General features: G+C 42.1%; 1 protein-coding gene across 4 annotated transcripts in view; it reads left to right on the plus strand.

Annotated features, from left to right (window-relative positions):
• Window positions 1-23581, plus strand: part of PDE4B (phosphodiesterase 4B) — a 244211-nt gene that overhangs the window by 165432 nt on the left and 55198 nt on the right. For all 4 annotated transcript variants that reach the window (XM_083448044.1, XM_083448045.1, XM_083448046.1 and 1 more), the window contains one exon: window positions 20461-20655. In XM_083448044.1, coding sequence (XP_083304170.1) covers window positions 20461-20655 — 195 coding nt within the window. The remainder of the gene's footprint in view (window positions 1-20460; window positions 20656-23581) is intronic.

Consider the following 23581-nt stretch of genomic DNA (forward strand, 5'->3'; position numbering starts at 1 on the left):
CTTTTCGTCTTGCGAGGCACCACTGTAGTTTATACTTCTGCTCTCCTCTCATCCAGGCCAGAAGGGACTGGCACCTGGTTTGATGGGGCCCAGGGCAAAGTGGGTTACCCAAATACATGTGGCTCAGTGGTAGAACACCAGCTTCCTGGCCTCTCCAGGTAGCGTTGGGAATTTCCCCAGTCTGAAACTCTGAAGAACCACTGCTATTTTGTGTAGAAAATATCGAGCTGGGTATTAAACTGGTGTGACTTAATGTAAAGCAGCCACCTACATTCCTTCCCTAACGTTAACACATGTTGCATGCTTACAAGGGAGTGAAGGTGACAGACAGCAGTGGGCAGCAGAATGGACAGCTCCAGCTGAAAGCTACACGGCTCCAGCTTGCTTGGCACTACTTCAGCCTGAATCTGTGAAGAGAAGCACTGATCAAAGCAGCTGAAGCCACTGCTGCCGTCCTCATTACGTCCGGTGTCTGTGGGCTCTCCCCCCAACATAGTACATGTTAGTACTTCTAGTCATAGTGCCAGGCCATAATTATGTTTGCGTTTTCCTTTTATTAAAAGGAGGCCAGCATCAGCTGCAGTGAGCTCTCTGGGCTCATGGGCTCCTCCAGAATTCGCCTCGCCATGCCAGGTGTTGACACCAGGCCTGGCACCAAACATCAGGGGATGAGAGGGAAGGGAGTGCTCACTCCTGCTTAACCACAGCTTAATGTTGCCTCTGAACTGAGCCATCATCATCATAATCTGTATAGTAAGAAGTAGGATCACTATCCAAATAAGGGAATGATATTTATATGTGGAGGGCATATAGTTTATTTCCTAGTTTCACAGCTGCATTTTTTCAACACTGCACAGAGAAGCTGTTGTGCTGCTTTAAATGTGGTTTAAAACTCTCTTCTGCCATGGGAAGTGCTGTAGTAGAGACACAACACTCTAGATACATACGCACATTTTGTTCCTTACGTTTACACCCCATCTTTGGGTCCCCATTTATATAGAGAGCCAGTGTGGTGTAGTGGTTAAGAGCGGTAGTCTCATAATCTGGGGAACCGGGTTCGCGTCTCCGCTCCTCCACATGCAGCTGCTGGGTGACCTTGGGCCAGTCACACTTCTTTGAAGTCTCTCAGCCCCACTCACCTCACAGAGTGTTTGTTGTGGGGGAGGAAGGGAAAGGAGATTGTTAGGCGATTTGAGACTCCTTAAAGGGAGTGAAAGGTGGGATATCAAATCCAAACTCTTCTTCTTCTTCTTCTATTTAAGCCTTTCTGCCTTGGCTTGCCATATTTAGATTATAACTTGCTCTGAAGCCCAGATTTTGCTGGAGTAGAGAAACTTTGAGGCCCAAATTTGTCTTCTGTAGTTAAGTGCAGTAGTAGCCCCTAAGCTCTCCATAGAAGTTAAACGTGATTAAGCTCTGCAAGCGCACAGCCTGTCTAGTCCATGTTGCTTTCTTCCCCGAAAGGCTGAACTTCAGCGGGTAACTTTGAATTCCTGTTTTTAATATATATATATAATTCCCAAGGGGAGACATTTTTGAAAGGCCAGTCTGGCACATGCTGTAGTTACACAAAGTAGCACTCAGCTGGTTGGGGCTAATGCTCCTCTATCACAATGCACCACCAGCAGATAATGGCATGCAGTTATCCTTTCTTGGAGTTGTCATTTTGAAGTATTATTCGGAGCTACCTAGAGTGCTCCGCTCTAGCCTTTCACACTTCATTATTTATAAAAATTCACCCTTTTGTTACATATAATGCAGAAAATGAATAAAAAAATTATTGGGAGAGCAACTTTTATGAGTGTGTGAAATAGTTTTGTGTGCAAAAGGCTATGCCTTTATATGCTTGTCATAAATTTTTGAAAGATTAACTGGATTTTGGTGTATTTAGACAGTACATTTTTCCTGGGAAGGAAGTGGCTGTTTCTTTTATTGCTTGCTCCATCACTGTTGTTATCTCAGTTGAGCAATCTTTTGCTGCAATCTTGCAGCCTACTTCAGTGAGACTGAAGTGCCTAACAATGGGTGTGTGGGTGTGTGGTTCTGGCCTATGCAGTACTGTATTCTCATATAAACAGTAAAGTTGGATTGATCTAGAACAGAAGTCAATAGCCTCAACGTGAGTTTGCTTATTGGTTTATAATTAGATGTACAGTGGTACCTCGGGTTAAGTACTTAATTCGTTCCAGAGGTCCGTTCGTAATCTGAAACTGTTATTAACCTGAAGCACCACTTTAGCTAATGGGGCCTCCCGCTGCTGCCGCGTCACCGGAGCACAATTTCTGTTCTCATCCTGACCTGAAGCAAAGTTCTTAACCCAAGGTACTATTTCTGGGTTAGTGGAGTCCGTAACCTGAAGCGTATGTAACCCGAGGTACCACTTTATAGGCGGCTTTTCTGCCCAAAAGGGCAACAGAAGCAGCATAAAATATACTAGCAGACTGATTCCCGTGAGGGAAGATGCTGGTCCTGTGCCTGCTCCAAAGTTAGGTTTTTGCTGACTTACGAACCATACATTTAAAGAACATTAGTTCTCCCTACCAAAGGATCCTGGGAACTGTAGTGTGTGAAGGGTGCTGGGAATAGTGGCTCTGTGGTGGGTAAGCTACAGTTCACAGGATTCTTTGTGGGGAGTAAATGTATGGTGTACGTACCTTAAATAACAACCTGTCCTTAAAATAAATGTTTTTTAAAATAGTTGAAAGCATAGGAAATATTGCAGACGCATTCAGAAAGAAGAATATGAATTAATATAGCTTGGAACATACAGCTATAAATATAATGTTCTCAAGTAAGTAACAGAAAACCTGGGTTATAAATAATGCTCAAATGTGACAGAAGTTTGGTTTTTCTAATTACATATTGTGCATTGCTCTGTGGATGATGTTCTATCAAGAAGAGGAGGTGTTTCACATGTCCACCAAAGTTAAGTTCTATTTTGAGCTGTGTTGCGAGCAAGTTAAAAGCCTAGTCAGAACAGCCTGGAGCTTTGATAAAGGGAGTAGCTATTGGTAAATCCAGTTTGTCGACAATGTTTTGGTCAGATTTAGACATTTCTCCTGGCCAAATAGCAATCCTGGGATGCTCCACTACCAACAATTGCAGCTTGGGTTCTCTATCTTCATGGAGAATAGATTGGCACAGATTCTTTTAGATAGTGTAGAAGAGGAGTTTCTCTCCCCCCCCCCTTACAATTCACTTTATCCTTCAAAGCTGGACAGTATGTCCAAGCTGAAGCTGGCACAATTTATTGTACAAGATCGGCTTTACCAAAGACCCCACTGGTCTGACAGGAAGAAAATAAGTGGCTATGAATATCTCTGAAGATGATCTAAGGAGCCTAGGGCATTGCAGTATACAGTGGTACCTCGGGTTACATACACTTCAGGTTACATACGCTCCAGGTTACAGACTCCGCTAACTCAGAAATAGTACCTCGGGTTAAGAACTTTGCTTTAGGATAAGAACAGAAATCACGTGGCGGTGTCGCAGCAACAGCAGCGGGAGGCCCCATTAGCTAAAGTGGTGCTTCAGGTTAAGAACAGTTTCAGGTTAAAAACGGACCTCCAGAACGAATTAGGTACGTAACCAGAGGTACCACTGTAGTTCCCCCCTCCCTCATCAACTCACCCATGTCCAATTCTACTCCACTTTTCAGTTATTAAGTTGTATTAAAATAGTGTTGCCTCACAACATGTGGAACTCCGTAGTAAGATTTCAGAGCAATGGCTTTCTGCAGGCTCACATAATAGGGTGAACGTAAGGACACAGGGTGAACTGTGTGAAATGATAATCTGCTTGCCAGCATAAATTTGTCAAAAAATGAATTAAACTTGCAAATATTTTACACAGTTTAATATCCTTCTGATTTCTCTCTCCAGGTACTTACAAGCTCAAAGGTGCTCTTAAGAGAACGAATAGCTAGGTCAATGCTGTTTTGCCCTATCTTTTGAACATATATTTAATTAATGTTTGCAATAACTAACATTGATTGTACAATTTTAGAAAAGTTTGGGTTAAGGGAAGAATTAAGGCTCTCCTAAATTCTCTCATGGGACGCGGGTGGCGCTGTGGGTTAAACTACAGAGCCCAGGACTTGCCGATCGGAAGGTCGGCGGTTCAAATCCCTGCAACGGGGTGAGCTCCCTTTGCTTGGTCCCTGCTCCTGCCAACCTAGCAGTTCGAAAGCACGCCAAAGTGCAAGTAGATAAATAGGTACCGCTCCGGCGGGAAGGTAAACGGCGTTTCCGTGCGCTACTCTGGTTTGCCAGAAGCGGATTAGTCCTGTTGGCCACATGACCCGGGAGCTGTACGCCAGCTCCCTCGGCCAATAAAGCGAGATGAGCAATGCAACCCCAGAGTTGGTCACGACTGGACCTAATGATCAGGGGTCCCTTTACCTTTTTAAACTCTCTCATGCTCCAGAAAGTGTGAACATTGTATCTTAAAGCTTCCCCACTTAATTTAGTAAGCCCTAAATATGTTGAATGGTCTTGCATATTGGGCGTACTTACGGGCTAGGATTCATACACACAAATTTTGCATTTCCGTCCCCATGATCATCTTCTGCTAGTTGGGGGCAACACTGAAACTAGGCCCAGGTTCAAATCTTAATTCAGCCATGAAACATCACTGGTTGTCTTTTGACTAATGACCACCTCTCAGTTTAACTTACCATGCGAAGCAACAGAAAAAAGTGCACAGAAACCTCCAATTGAAGTTCCTAAGAAAGAATTTGGAGCACACTCTCTTTCCTTGCAGCTGCAACTTGAACCTTCCCATGCCTGACATATCCCAATTCATTTGGGACCACTAACCCACACTTTCCCCAAAGTTCAAGTTACTACCGACTTGTACCACAGACCTTTGCTCACACCGTCTTGTTCAAGCATGCGTTCCCTCCCAGACTACCCCTATTTTGCATTCAGTCACAGGATTTGGTGCTTGCTTTCCTATTTCGTGATGAAGAAAGTATGATCCGTCATGAAAACAAGTATCTTCGTTGGCAGAAAGGGAACAGTCAAGGTGGACAGAGGAAAGGATTTTTGGCTTTCTGGTTGAACTTCTAAAAGTGCTTACTGATTATTAGTACGGCATACAGGTGGACTCATTTCCTGTGGGTTTGTGGTGTTTAGAGGTAAAGGTAAAGGGACCCCTGACCATTAGGTCCAGTCATGACTGACTCTGGGGTTGCAGCGCTCATCTCGCTGTACTGGCCGAGGGAGCCGGCGTACAGCTTCCAGGTCATATGACCAGCATGACTAAGCCGCTTCTGGCAAACCAGAGCAGCACATGGAAATGCCGTTTACCTTCCCGCTGGAGCAGTACCTATTTATCTACTTGCACTTTTGCCGTGCTTTTGAACTGCTAGGTTGGCAGGATCAGGGACCAAGCAACAGGAGCTCACCCCATCGCGGGGATTCGAATCGCCAACCTTCTGATCAGCAAGGTTGGGACTTCTTTCCAGGTTGGGATATCCTATGGTGAGGGCATTCTTTTGGGGCAAGTGTATGTCAGGAATGTTGATGAATTTCAAAACTGTGTCCTGTGCTGGGTTACCCCATCCCACCCCAAAGACTCCTATGTTTTGCCAGGAATTCACTTTATCCAAAAGTGGATGGGGAGTTACAAAACAGCCAAAAACAAATATCTGAGCAGAGCAGTACAAGGAAAAGGTTAAAGAGCTTCTTGACTTGAGAAATGCCAGGTGTTCCTTTGAAAGGGGAAGGCAGGGGGTGCTGGTATGGCGCTGCTGCTGCTGCTGCGATCAGCCAAACAGTTTGATGGAGATCTTTCATACAGGCAGCCAGTGGAGAGGGGTCTGGTAATGCCAGGTTAGGGCCCTGCAAAATTACTTGGGATATTGGCAGGCAGTGAAGAGTAGGCAGGGAGAAAGCAAGCCAAGGCTTCAGTAAACAGGCCATGGTTAGTTTGAATATCACACAGCTTAAACAAACCATGGCTTTGCATAAAATGTGAACGAGGCTAGGCATTGCTGGAGGAATAGGAGGGAATGTGTAAACATCAAATGACATATAACACACACACACATCGGTTCCTTGCACATGAATCTGTGTAATTCTGATCACTCAGGAAACCATATTCAGAGAACAGAAGTAAATAAAGTGAAGCAAATAGAGAGAAAAAGCTCCAGAAGAATCAGATTACTGTGAAATACCTGAGTTAGCTGTATTTAGATGACAGTATCTGAAAAATAAAACATTGTCTTGTGGAATAGTATATTTTTTCAATAAATTTGCAGAATGCAGCCTTACTATAATCATGTGTGAAATTTAAACATATTTCATGTCCGACTTCAGCTGGCCATGCTTTCTGTTCGGTTCAGCTGTGTAAATAGTCAGCGACTCCATTTTTGTTTTGTTTACCTTGCTCAAATAGTCTTTTTGGTTGATGTGGCTGATTAATAGAGTATGTCGCATGTGACCTTCATGGTGTTGCATAAAGGCAATGCCCACTAGATTTCTCTTGCTTTTTGATCTTGCTCTTTACCAGACTTTCCCTGGGGCTGGTAGACAGATAATTCTCTTAGTCTCACGATTGATTGGTGTTTTGGACATCATCCAGCCTTAAGTGCTAAAGCACTTTTCAGAAAGGTCTTCCAGGACTGGAAATTGCTCTGTGGAGCACATGTGTGAATACCTTTATGCATACATGTAAAAATGTGCAGATGTGCAGATGCACAGCCCTCAGTTTGGGACCAATTTTATATTCGATGAGAAGCTGGTATTTTAATACATGTTAGAACGGTTGGTGATCCATGGGGGTTGTTTGTAAAGTATATTAGAATATGTGGCATAGTTCAGCTGTGTGAGCAACTGGCTGCAACTGTCTAGTACCTGGCAGGGTGCACCTTGCTTCCTCTGTTAGTTGTGTGCTAACATCTGGATGATATAGGAACGCAGGTGGCGCTGTGGTCTAAATCATGGAGCCTTTTGGGCTTGCTGATCAGAAGGTCGGTGGTTTGATTCCCCATGACACGGTTAGCTCCCGTTGCTCTGTCCCAGCTCTTGCCAACCTAGCAGTTCAAAAGCATGCCAGTGCAAGTAGGTAAATAGGTACCGCTTCGGCGGGAAGGTAAACAGCGTTTCCGCGCATTCTGGTTTCCATCATGGTGTTCCGTTGCACCAGAAGAGGTTTAGGCATGCTGGCCACATAACCCGGAAAGTTGTCTGTGGATAAACGCTGCTTCCCTCGGCCTGAAAGCAAGATTAGTGCCGCAACCCCACAGTTGCCTTTGACTAAGCTTAACCCTCTAGGGGTCCTTTACCGTGACCTTTTTACCTAATATCTGGACGGACTGTGGAATATGAAAATCAAAGGATTGTGTATCTGGGCTTGTGGCTTTCACACTATCTTCTGGGGAGCACTGGATTTCTTAGAAACTTTAGCAGACATTATTCAGTTAAAAGATTGCCAATGCCGGACAACTTTCCCTGAAGGACAGTTTTCCCAGCACTATTAGCCTTGCAGAATATAGCTACAAGAGAGCCTTGTATATAGTTTTGCGTGAACATTACGTTCATGTGGGAAATAGTGAAGCCCAGGAGACCTCATTAGAGGACTACATGGGTCCTTTTTAGCCCTGTGATTATATGTTTCTCTCTCCCCCATAACAGGTGCTTGCAGGGAGGGAAGTTAAATATAGATGTATTTACTTCATCCACTTCAGGTGAGTGTTGTGTAAAATGTATCAGGAGCAGCAAGAATTTCTTCCTTTCTTGAGGTTGTCACCTTGGACACTCTCTAACATCTCTGCATGTGCTTTGTCTTGTCCAATAAAGACAACATCCAAACAGGATGTCTGCCTCATACTACTGAATCAGGTTCTTGAGCTTGATACAACTTGACCATCAGTTTATCTTGATCATTGTTGGCTTTATAGCATTGTTACATGGTTGTGGTTGGGTTGGATGACTTCTCAAGATCCCTCCCTGCCACATTCTCCAGCATCACTGGACCTAGGCAGCTGCTTCATTCTGCCAAATGGCAGGGCCATTGCTGTTGTTGACATGTTGCCTGCTCTGGCTCCGTATTGGCTCAATAAACTAGGAAATTTGAAAGGCATGGAGTCATGTCATTACTAGTTGTGCCACGGCCAGCAACTGAAGGAGGAGCATGCCTGCAAAGCAGAGTGGCTGCACATGATACGTTTCTGGACTAATGTAGAACTAGGCCATGAAGCAGGACAGTAGCATATTGTTTTAACACCCATTTGATAATCCCTTGAGATCCAGAGAAAACCAGGCTGTTGACCAGAATATTATTCTGATAATTTCCCCCTTCATCTGTGAAACTAATTTGCAGAGCCTGGGACCTATTTTCAACCATTTCTGCTTCCCTGAGGCCTTGTGCCGTGATTTACTTTAATTTTAAATGAAACCTGAGGTTTTAAATCTTGTGGCTATCTCAGGTTTGGGATTTAGAAAAGAGGCCAACTGCAATGATATTTATTGAACTGAAGACGGCTTTCTCAACTCATGCTGCTAAGGCTTAGGGGATGGGGATGGAAACATATTTGCATTTATTTTCTTTCTTTCTTTCTTTCTTTTTAAATAATTTTATTTTTTATACACACACACACACAAACACACACCAAACAACAATTCGAAATCCAAATACTGAGATTACTCTGAATCTCCTGACTCCCTCCCCCCCCCCCCCGCATCCCTTCCATGGGTCCTAATAAAAATAATTACAACTACATTTCAGTATTTGCATTTCTGAACCGATATTTGGTCAAACGGCCCCAGTTCCTAGTTATCTGAACTCCTTGCTGGATCAAAATGTTTGCGACCAAAAAGTATGTGTGAAGAGCCTGGCAATCATAATTTATACCTGCTCAGCAGTCTTCCTTAGAGGAAACAGTCAGAGCTACTTACTTCCTACTGTTAAGTTGTAAGCAAGTGTCCAAGCTCTTGATTTTTGCTATAATTAGGAATTGCACAGCTCGTTCATGGTGGGGCGTAGTGTAACTCAAGGTTTTATGAATATAGCCGTATTTTATTTACCATACTTTTCTGTCTATAAGACGCCCCCTTGTATAAGACCCACCCCCATTTTGGGGGACTCAAATTTAAGAAAATGGGGTGGGGGAGATGGCTCAGAGTTGTTTAGCTTTTGGGGGGAGATTGACTTGAGTTTTACAGCTTTAGGAGGAGAAATTGCCAAAAATCGCTCACATGCAGCATTGACGCTGACAATAGCCCACTTGCCACAGCAATAACAAATCGCAAACAGACCCTTCCCCAGCAAAAAATCTCTTGCCCGACTGAGAAAAGCTGTCTGCTGGCAATCACGTGCATCCCTGAACAGCAGCTGCCAATCGCGGCCGCGACAGCCAATCCACAGCAGTGTTTGCTGCAGAAACCAATCGCCAACCCAATTAGAGAAGCAGCAGCCAATCCAAAGCAACCCTTCTAGCAGCCAACAATCATCTCTGACCACAACTGCAGCCAATCACCTGTCCACCCCATTCACTATCCATGTATAAGACGAGGCACATTTTTGAACATATTTTTAGAGGGGGAAAACCTCATCTTATACATGGAAAAGTACGGTACATACCATATTTTCCACAGGTTTGTGCTCAAAATATTTCTAAAGCTGCTGACAGTAATATTCACAAGCAATACATCCCCACACCAACTTTTCTACCCATCTGAAAAGACCAGAAAGCCCCTTATAGTTTTCCTCTCAGCTCTCAGGGCAAGGAGGGTGGTTTATGGCAGGCAGAAGCAGCCTTCACTAATGACAAACTTAGTCTGCCTCTCTCCACTCCCTTTCAATTAATATCAAATTGATCTTCTCTTAGAAAAATAATGCTTGAAGTTTTCTTTTAGCATCTCTATAGTTAAAGCTCTGCACTTTTAGCCGAGGCAAAAAATAATGTCTAGGTCTTATGTAACAGTCTAGAAAATGTGGTTTCGGGGTGGGTGGGTGTGTTCAATCCACAGCATTTTTCACAGAATGACACATCCGAGTTCTTTTGCCCTTAATATTGGAGCAAATCAATGTGTATCTTTATCTTGTGCAATGTGTCGTGCTTTGATATCTCCTAAAATGCATATTTCAGTGAATTAATACAGTAACACAGATGTGTAATATTTTGCTTGCACGCCTCCCTCCTACTTAGAATACTTGGTGCTGACAAGTAATGCTACAGAGCCACCTACTGCCATGCCTTCGGTTAACATCTAGAAGGCAGTAGGAGGTGGGGAGGGAAACTTTCCTTTATCTTTTATCTTGCTTTTGCTGGTTTTATAACTTCTGCTTTAGCAATAAGGAATGCAATTTCTTCTTCTTGGATTTTTTTCAATTCCTTATTTTGCTAGCAGTGCCTCAAATACATATGCTAGCTTTCTGAATAGTTCCATTACACGTTATGCAGCTGTATCCCCTCAACAATTCCCAGAAGTTTAGCAAATTAAGGCGCAGGAGGAAGGGAATTAGCTATTTTCACTGTGCCATTTTGCTGATTAAGTCACACCCCTCATTAAAAAAAAACCCAAACCCCACCTTTTTTGTTTTTGTTTTTAGTCAACATGGCAAAGCATCAGGTACAATATGGGTCAAATGGCAACTATGGGGCAGGGTTTTATTTGGGGAAATGGCAAGGTCCCGGTCAGACACCACCTCTATTCCCCAGCCACTCTAAAAATATAATAAAAACATTTTTATTTATGAAATAGTATGTATGTTTATCATTGTAAGCAGTCTTTGGACTTTTTGAATGGTGTTTTATAAATAATATTCCACAGTAGTAATTTGTTGTACCTGAGATCCGAGCTATCTTTCCATTCTGTCTGATAAAGATTAATATGGATCTCCAAAGACTATAGAAAGATTATTATCTTCCTTTCTTTCAAGAATGTATTCTTGTATTTCAAGTTAAATAAGGTGGTTAAAGATAGGATTGCCACTAAATCTCCTAATCTGGCTAAAATGCAAGTTACTATGGCATAACAGTTACAATGCTGTACTGGTGTGATTTATAGAATGATCTACATCAATTCTAAATCTAAATTAATTAAAGGTAATGTGATAAAGAGCTCAAAGACCAAATGATGATGTGTTGGAAATGGCATTTCCTAGTGGGCATCATGAACGGAAAATCTGACAAGTTGGTGCTTAGAGCTTGTGGCAGCTGATAGCCAGCAATATTAACAAAGGCAAAAGTCACAATCTAGTCTGATCCGTACATCTCTTTCTCCATTATTTAAACATGTTTTCTCTAGATAGTTCTACAAAGTATTGCCAACTTCATCCAGTTGCCCACCTCTGCCTTCAGATGGGTGGATTTTTTGAGTAATTATGATGGCAATGACTAGAACTACAACTGGGGTGCAGTATTCCAGTAGATGGCACTCACTGAATAGCAGCTGCTTGCTATGATTCCTAATATGGGACTCATTAATAGTATTCACTATTGACACCTCTACAGTATTTAGAGTTTAAATCATGATGGCATGAGTTGATTTCAGGGACTGGCAGGATGTTGGAAAATGGTGGGAAGCTCTAGCCAGAAAACTCTCTAGGGAAGCCCTAGAGGAGGAAGGCTCAGAGCCAGGGTGGGACCCTGAGGACAAGTCTGAGGATGAAGGGAACCAGAATGGTTGATGTTGAAGAAGCAACAGGCTTGATTGAGAGAGAAGAGCCAGATGCTGGAAGCCGTGCAGACTCAGGACATGAAGCAGAGAGGGAGAGGCCTGAGGTTGCAGAAGTATCCCATCAAGCTTGTGATCATCTCATCTTTGAGTGGTTAACTTTGAGGTCAGTTGTTACCCAAAACTGCTCCATCTTGAGAGCCTACTGCAGCGTTACATTTTGCCTCCTTAAAATAACAAGCAACAATTGTCCGTGTTACCCATGGGTAGGCAAACTAAGGCCCAGGGGCCGGATCCGGCTCAATCGCCTCCTAAGTCCGGCCTGCGGACAGTCCGGGAATCAGCGTGTTTTTACATGAGTAGAATGTGTGCTTTTATTTAAAATGCATCTCTGGGTTATTTGTGGGGCATAGGAATTCATTAATTTATCCCCCCCAAAAATATAGTCCGGCCCCCCACAAGGTCTGAGGGACAGTGGACCAGCGCCCTGCTGAAAAAGTTTGCTCACCCCTGGTGTTACCTTTGGGGTGTTCTTTAAAAAGGTAGTGATCTAAAGGATCCTACAGTTGTAGAAACCAACCATTGCTTTCCTTTATCAGTGAGAAAGACAAATACAGTGGTACCTTGGTTCTTGAACGAAATCCGTTCCAGAAGCCCGTTCGGCTTCCAAAACGTTCAAAAACTGAGGTGCAGCTTCCCATTGGTTGCAAGAGCTTCTTTGCACTCAGAGGAAGCTGCGTCACACGTTCAGGTTCTGAAAAATGTTTGAAAACAGAAGCATTTACTTTCAGGTTTTTGGCATTCGAGAACCAAAACATACGACAATGGAGGCGTTCAGGAACCGAGGTTCCACTGTACAGCCATTTATATGTTTACAGAAATGTAAGCAAAAAGGCATTAAGGAGTGGCCACACTAGGCTATCATTCAAGTTTCCGCCCAACACTTTAATACTCTCTATGAAAGGCATGAGAATGGTCAGGGGCAGGAGCCAAATGCAGCCCACCAACCATCTCCATCTGACCCTTAAAATTATCCACAGGTTCCCTCCCTCCTCAGCCACAGCTCCTCTTCCCAGGCCTCCTTGAGTGTGCTTCCCCAGCTGAAATATGTCCTTGAACTCCAATAATTTGCTTGCCTGGACAGAGGGTAGAGAGAGATGCATGTAGAAACTAACCTACTGTACAAATACAACATGGGCATTCCTTGTTCCACCCACTTTTCCTCTAGCCCTTCCCGGCACAGGCATGTGGCCCCTGGAAGCCTGCCCAAGAGGGAGTTTGGCCCTCTAATGCAGAAAGGTTCCCCACTCCAGGTCTAGGAAATAGGAGGATAATACTTTCAAATACACAATCATTATTATATTACAGTAATCACTTGATTTTGATTTTTTTTAAAAGAAGGTTTTATATTTGCCTCTTTCTATACAGTGGTACCTCGGGTTAAGTACTTAATTCGTTCCAGAGGTCCGTTCTTAACCTGAAACTGTTCTTAACCTGAAGCACCACTTTAGCTAATGGGGCCTGCTGGTGCTGCCGGAGCACAATTTCTGTTCTCATCCTAAAGCAAAGTTCTTAACCCGAGGTACTATTTCTGGGTTAGCGGAGTCTGTAACCTGAAGCGTATGTAACCCAAGGTACCACTGTATTCAGAATTAACAAGAAAGAAAATAGTGTTGAATCCAGTTACGTCCTATTCAGAGGTGACTTACTGAAATATAGCTTACTTGGATTCAACTCATTATTTACTTTGCATCAAGCTATGTATCATATTAAGTATTGCTGGCACCATTCAATCCTCTTCCTGATTACACTGAGATTTAGTTTTAATTCAAGTACAAAAAGGTGTGAATAAGAATGTGGCTGTTAACCAGAAGTTAAGGGGGAAATCATTATGATGTCACATCTATTTACCTTTTTATCTGTACGAAGCGGATGAGTTTCTACATGTGAAACACATTTAAAAGTGTATGGAAAACAGGAGAAATGACAGTTGAGTAACACTGACCTTTCAGATGGCCTAAATAAAGCTGCGAATGCACATGAACCATGCTATTGCCCTTATGTTGTGTGCCATGCGTTGCTGAGGAGAAAGAGGAATGTATTTGCATGCAGGGATTGATCTGGTGTCTGAATCAAATGACTATTTCAAATGAAACAGATAACGTTTTAGTGGAATATCTAGAGACATTCTGTATGTGATTTTGTTTCTTAGTTTTGTGAATGGATGGTGAGCATAATTTATAAACTTATTTCAGAGTACTCTGCTGAAAAGCTAACACTCTACCTGAAAAGTTAACATTCTGAGTGTGACTGTTTTGGCTCGCACGGACTGTGTAAGAAAAGGAGAATAAATTGTGAATCAAGCAGCTTCTGATAAACAGGTCAGAGACAAATACACATGGAATAAGATATAACTGAAGCTTCTAAGATACCTTGATTTTTCCCACAAAGGAAAGAGATATCATTATGAAGTTCTCCCAAATTGTCCTTGTACTCTCATAATATCATAAATTGCAATGGAGTAACTTTCCTGCCATGATACGATTACAAAATGAGATCTTTTGTAGATCATTAATGGTATTTGCGATTGTAAATAGGGACAATAAATGAGATATATAAGATGAAAATATTTTAAACATTGCTGACCTTCTAAAGACTGGGAATATGAATTCTAAGAGAACTTGGGAGACATTTGAAATGGAATTCTGAGTTCCATGGAAAGAATTTCTTAAATGACAGAGGTGTTGCCTACATGCCATGGGCTTCTAAATGCCACCTTATTAATCTGGTGCAAATTAGGTGAATGGTTCCTGATCATTATGGTGTGCACATGTATTCGCCAGAGAAAGCCACAATCTTGCTGACATGATACATGGTAATGGCATGTATACTAGCTTTCTTTGCTTAGTGTATGTTGATTTTGAAAGTCTAAAAATTGCAATATTTGGAAGCTAGAATTTGTGCCACAGAGGGTGCCTGTCTTTGTTTTCTGTCTGCAGTTAATGGCGATTTGGAAGGGGGAATGTATTGCAGCAGAGAATTGAAACGAGGAGAAAAGATTAGGTTCCCCGCTGCTCTGTTTTGCAGCCCCCATCCAAATCAGGCCTCCCACGGCTGCTTTTTGGAAAATAAAATTATGTGAGAAGATCTAGTTATGGATATACAAGTTCTTTGTTCTGAGTCACAAGAGTGCTAGTGCAGTCCTGCTAAACTGTTTATATATCTCTAGCTATCTAAAAAGACATACACACACAGAGCTCCACAAAGTTTTGCTTGGCGTACTACCAGCGCTAATTGGCAGTCAACACTGATCCCCCTCCCTGAGGTTCTCTGCATGTGCCAGAGAACTTGTGGGAGGAAAGTTTCTCATGTATTGCTGAATGGGGAGGAGGCCTGAAAATGTTCCTGCAGTGTAGGAAGCCACTTCCGTGAAAGGCAAAATAAATGGGCCTGAAAAAAATATCAACTTCAGAGTAAATGTAAAGCAAATGGGATGGCTGTAGCTAGAATTTCTGCAGAATTTATTAGGAAACTATAGTGGCTATACAGACTCATTTCATTATTTTATTTTATTATATTATTTATTAGACTTATTTATTAGACTTGTATCATAAGATATCAGGGCAGTTCACAAGATAAAAAAAAGTACAGTGGTACCTCGGGTTAAGCACTTAATTCGTTCCGGAGGTCCATTCTTAACCTGAAACTGTTCTTAACCTGAAGCACCACTTTAGCTAATGGGGCCTCCTGCTGCTGCCGCGCCGCCGGAGCACGATTTCTGTTCTCATCCTGAAGCAAAGTTCTTAACCCGAGGTACTATTTCTGGGTTAGCAGAGCCTGTAACCTGAAGCGTATGTAACCCGAGGTACCACTGTATTACACGAACTTTCAGAAAGTGATGTTGGAAGTGCAGTGTCTTGCATTCAGGAAGTTTGCCTGGAGATTTTTAGACCAATTTTGAGTTTGTCCACGCATGTTTAATATCCCAGTATAGTAAACTCGTCTCCCACCCTTTCCCTTAAGAGATAATAAAGAGAAAGTCTTAGTGGATGAGTTAGGAGTTCTTCTGGGTTCAAAGATTTTGCAGCTGTGAAAACATTCTCTGCTGGACTCACATCGGAGATTCAGATCTCATCCCACACGCTCTTTGAGCAAATTAGACCCAGATGCTTGTTGTTGGTCTGTCAGGTTAGCAGTGGAATTCCTGGGGATTGATATGAAACATAGCTGAAGTTCTAAAAACATTAGAATTGTAGTAATTAAACATGAGTGATTGTTTGGGATTAGCCAATCTTGTAAACATTTCGCACCATCAAAGCTGCAGTGTGATTTGATGTTATAAAGGGAAAGCAAAGGGCAGCAATCAGTTCAGTCTGGGGCAGGAAAAGCACATAATGTGGACATACATCATACCTTAGAGCTTCTTAATATACATCTGAAAATAATATGACTTGTTATCAGGGAGTCGAATCATTAAAAGTTGAGTGATAAGCATTTTGAACTTTCCAGTTTGGTTTTAATTCAGACATTCCTTTAAAAAAAAAAGGGGTTAGTAATAAGCTTCCAGATGGCATGCTGATTAATATCAGATTTATTTATTTTTTACAATGGCAGTGTAATCCTATGGAATTAATTCAGGAATAAATATTTTGTTTGAGAAGGAGATTTTTTTAAAGCATAGTATTTGCATGTGCTGCTAGCATTTTCTGCCAATCATATTCAACTACTGGGGAGACAGAATGAATTACAGTCACCAGAAATTCTGTGTGCATTGATTTGCATAGTGGGAACAAATTTCAAGTGCATTTGTCATTTCCTCTCTCTCAACAGTAAGCATAATCTCAGATGAATACATGGTGCAACTTCATCTGGAACACGGAGCACAGTTCTGGTTATCCAATCTCAAAGAGAATCTGGGTGAACATATACAGGCAGTTCTTCTTTGAGATTGTCTTCCATAAACACGGTTTTAACAATGAGTCCGTAAGTGGCTGTGGAGGCCAATTCTGGATCCACGCATCCTTCCACAGTGGGGACATTGGTTTCCGGGCGGGAGTTGATCATGGTCTGGATTTGCCAAGCGTGCCTTGTGTAACATGTGTGGGCCATGTGAGCAAGTCTACTTTCTTCTTAAATGTGTGCTGAAGGCAGCAATTGAGACAAAAGTGGCAGTTTTTGAAGTTTTCCATGGTTACCAGTGTTGGCTGGTATCCAATGGTGGAAGGCAGGGAGCAACTAACAGTAGATGGAGCCAGAATTAATTAAAGCCACTCCACTAGACCTAAATTGTAAGAAAGAAAGCAGGAAGTTGGGGGGTGGCTGAAGCTGGTGGAGCAGTGCCCCATTTGACCTTATTGACCAGCCTCCACTGATGGCTGCTGTTGCTCCATCCCTAGTTATTGACAAGTTTTATGGTGTTACGATGTTCATTCTACCTGTACTTTCATAGATTGCTGTCTCTGTGGGTTAAACCACAGAGCCTAGAACTTACCGATCAGAAGGTCAGCGGTTCGAATCTCCGCAATGGGGTGAGCTCCCGTTGCTCTGTCCCTGCTCCTGCCAATCTAGCAGTTCGAAAGCACATCAAAGTGTAAGTAGATAAATAGGTACCGCTCCGGCGGGAAGGTAAATGGCATTTCTGTGCGCTGCTCTGGTTCGCCAGAAGCGGCTTAGTCATGCTGGCCACATGACCCGGAAGCTGTACGCTGGCTCCCTCGGCCAATAAAGCGAGATGAGCACCGCAACCCCAGAGTCGGCTACGACTGGACCTAATGGTCAGGGGTCCCTTTACCTTAAAGTGTTTTACTACTACTTTCTGAGTTCTTTCTAAACAAAAAGTTGATGGTTCTGTTTTAGAAATCATAAAGTTCATACTAAATATGGTAATCTCTGCACTGGTTTCCCTCTCTATATACATGTATACAGTGGTACCCCTGGTTACGTACTTAATTCGTTCTGGAGGTCTGTTCTTAACCTGAAACTGTTCTTAACCTGAAGCACCACTTTAGCTAATGGGGCCTCCCGCTGCTGCCGCACCGCCACCGCACGATTTCTGTTCTCATCCTGAAGCAAAGTTCATAACCCGAGGTACTATTTCTGGATTAGCGGAGTCTGTAACCTGAAGCGTATGTTACCCAAGGTACCACTTTATATATATTTTAAAGTGTTCTCTCTTTCACATGAAAAACCGCAAGGATATTGCAGTGCAGTTTCTCAATAGAGCATAAATCCTCACACACCAAAACATAATTAAAAGGGGGGGGGGGGAATCCTTCGCCACCACTTCATGGAAAGTGCAAAGGAATGTTTCATGGTGCATAAACGTACCTGCGTACCTGGAACTGTATAACCTAAAAACCGTGCAGAAAAAGAAGGTACTAGTCAGGAAACTATGGTACAGGAGAATACTTTCCCCATTCAATATCACCATCCACTAATATGGCACCTGTAAGTGCATCTGTTCCTACAGAGGTGTTCTTTAGTGCTGACATCTCCCCATTGAAGTTAGGCATGAAAGAAGGCTTCTTTAGCTGAAAGAACACTCTTCTCAAGATTAATCATGGTGCGAGGGCAATTTCAGGGGGTTACAGCTGGGGAGGGGAGAGTTCTGCAACACGTGATACCCACAGCAGTTTCTCTGGTTTGCAAAGGTGCCCATGGCAAACAACCAACTACATGACTACGCAAGGAAAATTAGATGTTTTCCAACTTTCTCGTGTTCAGCTTGCTTGCTTTTAGCTATCACAAGACACAGTTCAAGTGCAGAACATGTAAACAGCTTAAGGCACTAATTGCATCTCATACTGCATGACTTTTATCTGTTCAACAGTAATTAGGGTAGGAGTATCTTGATATTGAGAAGAAAATAGGAGGATGTAGTCCTTATCAGTTCCAAAATAAGGACTTCAGAACAGCAATGTTAGACACCGTGTTTTGAAAACAAAAATTATTAACTCTCCCCCCCACACACACACTAATGAATCAACTGAGTTAGTCAACTAAGTTACTATAGTTCAAGCCGTTTATCTCCCCTATTGAGTAATGAGCCAAAATAAGTTTCACGGCCTGTGAAAAAGACATCGCAAGAGTTCCACAGTATAAATTCAAAGTATGATATCAGGCATCACAAATGGCAGCATTGTGTGTGTGTATCTCTTCGTGGTGGATTAATGAGACTATTTTCTCCAGTGTGAATGAACATTTTTAGCATCCCCTTGCAAATGATTCAGCATATTCAATTTTTAATCAGCTCACATCTGGAAACATTCGAGACTAGTAGGCTGGCTCATATTCTAAACAGTAAACCATGAACACAAGGGCTGCTGCTCAGATCAGCCTGAGTTTGTCCTCTTTCAGTTTCACTGGAAATGTATCACAGGTCAGTTCTATTTTGTTTTGTGTGTAAAAAAACTTTTTTAAAGAACACATGAAAGACCAGCATTTAAATTCTACACATTTTAGTACGCATTTCTCCTAAAATATCCCCCCCCCCCCCAATATTTCCAGTACATCTGCGAGGAGGAAACATGAATAGTGTTGTGTCTGTGTAAGTCTTTGCAGGAGCCTCCGCTGACAATAAACCAGATCAGGCTGATCAGTGCAGCTCTCCTCCCATCATGCAGCAATAAAGCAGAAATGCTTCGTGGGAGGCATGGGCTTAATGAAGAAGTAGGAAGAGGAAAAGCTGAGAGGAGAGGATTGTTGGGATGCATTCTATCCTGCTTGCAGTTTAGGGGAACAAAGTTAAGAGGTTGGTACCCTCCAGAGAGAGGTTAGAGGAGAAAGGGGATTTGGGTGAGGGAGCCCTTACACTTCTGTCATCGAGGGAACAATAAATAAAGACATTGATGTCAAGCCTATGAAAAGAGATTGGCGGAATTGATGGATAGGCTGTCTGAGCTCTTGTAGCAATGGCTCCATCCATTATACTCTGGAGTAAGGGTTGGAGCTCTGAGGATTCTGTATATAGCAGCATTCTTCAGTAAATGCATGTTTTGTCCAGGTGTATATCTTGCAGTGCAGTTAATTTCTAGGATCTTCAGAGAAGACAAAAGAGAATACTTTTCACATAGGCCACAAATAGCTTACTGCCACATGGTGTGATTATGCCTACTGTTCTGGAAGAACCACTGTATAAGGAAGCATTGTACAGTGGTACCTTGGTTGTCGAACAGCTTGGTTCCCAAACAAATCAGTTCCTGAATGCCACAAACCCGGAAGTGAGTCTTCCAGTTTGCGAACGTTTTTCGGAAGCCGAATGTCTGATGTGGCTTCCGTGGCTTCTAATTGAGTGCAGGTTTTCTGAAATCACCTTTGTTTGGTTGATTTTGCATTTGTTGTTATTGTTGTTGTTATTTCTCTCATCTGGGAGATAAATTTACAGAATTGCTATTTGACTGCAAATCTTGTGTGTTCTTCATTTTGACATCTCATTTGCTTTTCTCTGTGTCCACAGTGAGTGCTCTCAAAGGTCATTCAAAGGTGGCTTTAAGCTCACATAAAGGATGTATAGATTTCTCAGAGAGCTTTAGGGGAGACGATGCATGAAGAGAATGTTTGGGAAAGGCAGATGATGGTGTGCAATGCATGGTGGGACGATTTTAACAAGAGATGCTGTTAACAAAATGAAAACTAAATGGTAGTAAAATGACAAAGGCAGCCACCCATGGAAAATATTGTTCTGATGGCTTTGCATTTCTGCATCTCCATTTCCCATTTCCCTGTTGCAACATGAAGGAGTGAATGATATTGTTTGTATTTGAACACATTAAATAAAGTAATGATCTAAGATGAAGAATATGCTATCCTGTAACAGCCATGCTTGCTTTCTTCACAGCTTTGATGTGGAAAATGGCCCCTCACCAGGTCGCAGCCCACTGGACCCTCAGGCAGGCTCTTCTTCGGGACTTGTGCTCCATACCACTTTTCCAGGGCACAGCCAGCGCAGAGAGTCATTTCTTTATAGATCAGACAGTGACTATGACCTGTCACCAAAGACCATGTCCAGGAATTCCTCTCTACCAAGTGAACAGTAAGTACACATATCACAATATACTCTAGTAGGACCATGTGCCGTACCAATGCATATTAACAATTTGATGGCCTAGGTTAAGCAGTAAATTCTGATTGCCCTTGGCTACTAGTTTCTATTGAGCGTGTCTTACATTAGCTATAGGTGGTTGTACAGTACTGCAGCAATGTTATTAAAACTACTTGATGTTGTAGATTTAAGGGTTTATAGGTGAAGATAAGTTTGGCTTTAGTTGGCTTTCAACAACTTACCTCCTTATTCTGGAATTATCAAATGGTTCTCCTCTACCTTTTCCATCCTCTTTCCTTATGCATTTAAGGTTGCAATCCTATACATACTTACTTGGGAGTAAGTCACAAAGAATTCAGTGTCGTTTACTTCTGAGTATAGAATTTCATTTTAAGTCTTTAAAAACATAAACCTGATGGTAAGGCATTAGGTCTTTAGTTTGATTTATTTATAATGCTGGGGACTGTTGAAAAAATGTTTTTTGTTTGAGATGCAAGTAAAACAACTAATGCACAAAAAGTAAAGACTACAATCTCTAATTGTATACAGTATATATAAACAAAATATCCAGAGCAATATAAACACATCAGCACAGTTGTAATATGCCATTTCTAAGTCAAAAGGATAAAGTTTTTTTTAAATTAATATAATGTTTAGCGTGCATATGGTTGATTATAAATGAGAATATATATTTAATAAAAACCCCAAAGATTTTAATGCCCTTTCTACCATGCATTGTATCTACCATGCTGAAAATCCACTGCAAATCTCTGCAAATAGCATTAAAACCAATGAAACAAGCCAGCAAAAGCCAGAAAATTTAAAGTTGACCTTTACTCAGATGGCTTTGCTCTTTTTCCAGCTGAGAGGGAGTGTACAGCCCTAACTTTGAATTTCCTGGCTCTTATTGCTGTGTATTGCAAGAACCGAGTGGTAGCTCCTGCTTGGATTCTTTTCTTTTTATGAATATACACTATGATTGGAGAACATTAGAGGCAGCCTTGCATGGATACATAAAACAAGAGGTATAGTATAGGTGGTAAAGAGTTTCTTACTGAATATATGTTATCATAAGCAGATAATCCTTTCATAGTATCTTACCAGCTTATAAATAAGTTGAGGTTGGCATATATATATATATGTGTGTGTGTGTGTGTGCGCGCGCACGCACGCGTGCAATGGTATAGCTACAGTAAGCCCACAATGTATGTGCATTTAACTTGCGTGCATTCAGCTTTATGTGTTTGGCAATTATTTAAAAAATGGGATCAGACCCTAGGAAAAAAGAACCCCAGTGTCCTTTATATGTGATTGGGCTTTAGGTGCGATCCCCGAAACGTAATCCCTGCGTAAATTGCAGATTTGCTGTATGTATGTTAATAGGAATGTAAGTTGAGTGGTTAGGTTAATGTGCATAATAACTGGCCATTGTGCAAATTCATCAGGCCTCATGGAGAATGTACATTTATTCCTTCCATGAAGAGGGATTTGTGCACATTGTCAGTTTAGTATACACAATCTTCAACAGGCCCTGGAGAATGTGCAAATCTTGGCTGAATTTTGTAGTTTCCAGCTATTATGCATACAATGTTATGCAATATTATGCAACAAGAAAGGGAACTTTTACATCTTCTCTCCCCTTCCGACATTTCTGATGGAAGTTCCCCTTCTTCAGTGCTGCTATTAAGCTAATGGGTTTTTTTATAGTAGCTAGGGCCAATCCTAATAGGAATCACAGGGGAGAGAAGATGTAACCACCTGAAGAAGGGTTACCCAGCAGGTAAAAGAAAGTTGGGAGAGAAAGTGTAAAGTACATCTGATCTTACATGCCGCCACCCTACACACTGGAAGGAGGATGGAAGGTGGTACTCAGCTGTCTGGGAAACAGCTGATAGTGGTTAAAAGGGGTGCTGGATTGCAGGAAAAAGGGCTCGTTTAGAGGAAAGGTGGGATAAAAATGCAATCAATCAATTAATTAATAAGCTTTCAAGCCCCCCATTCCTGATTCTTCGGCAATCAGTGTGAGGGTATCTTGTGGACCATGTAACATTAGACAGTGGGTCAGAAGCAGCCTGGGGAGTACAGATTGCAGACTTCTGAACAAGAAATAAAGAAGAGGATTTGTTTCTTGGAGACTGCACATACTGATTTGATAAAGTGCATATGTCCGAAGAACATACAGAATACATTCAAGAAATGGACATACCCCAAAGCCTGTTGGAGATTATGCAATGTACTATATGCCCATTCCCCCAATGCCTATTGGGTATTATGTATTTTGGCTGGGAAATGTGCACAATTCCCTCCTCATGGAAGGATTCCATGCACATTCTCCATGAGGCCTGGTGAGTATGCACAATGGCTAGCTATTATGCACACTAACCATTCAAGTTACATTCTCCTTAACATATACATCTGGCACTGTTTGGATGTACCACTAAGCCAAACCATGCAAATCTAAGCTTAATGCAAAAGAACAAAATTCAGGTTCCCATACAGAATATCACTGTTTCTTTGCTCTTCCTCTGGTCATCCCGTGAATAAAGCCATGGTTTGCTTTGGTTTGGTTTGGTTTGGTTTGGTTTGGGTTAGCATTGCATCTGAAGCCAGATAAACCATGAGTCATAGAACAGAACTTGGCTACAGTTTGTGCTTTCTTTGCAGCAAGATAAGCTATAAGATAGGGCTCAGATGTAGAGCTTAGTCCAGCCATAGTTTGTCAGAAGAGGACCAAAGTAACCACAGATTGGCTGACTAGTTCTCAACAGGTTTGGCTTTGTGATGCGTGCAGGTGGTATCAAAATACACTTTACAGCCTAAACGTGGTCTGCAATCCGTCCACTCTTTCATAATCACTTACCTCATTTAGCGAGGTACACTAAGGAGGTAGGAAAGAGATGTGGAAAACGTCATACAT

The sequence above is a fragment of the Podarcis tiliguerta genome, assembly GCF_965153285.1.
Source record: "Podarcis tiliguerta genome assembly, chromosome: 6".
Taxonomy (NCBI): domain Eukaryota; kingdom Metazoa; phylum Chordata; class Lepidosauria; order Squamata; family Lacertidae; genus Podarcis; species Podarcis tiliguerta.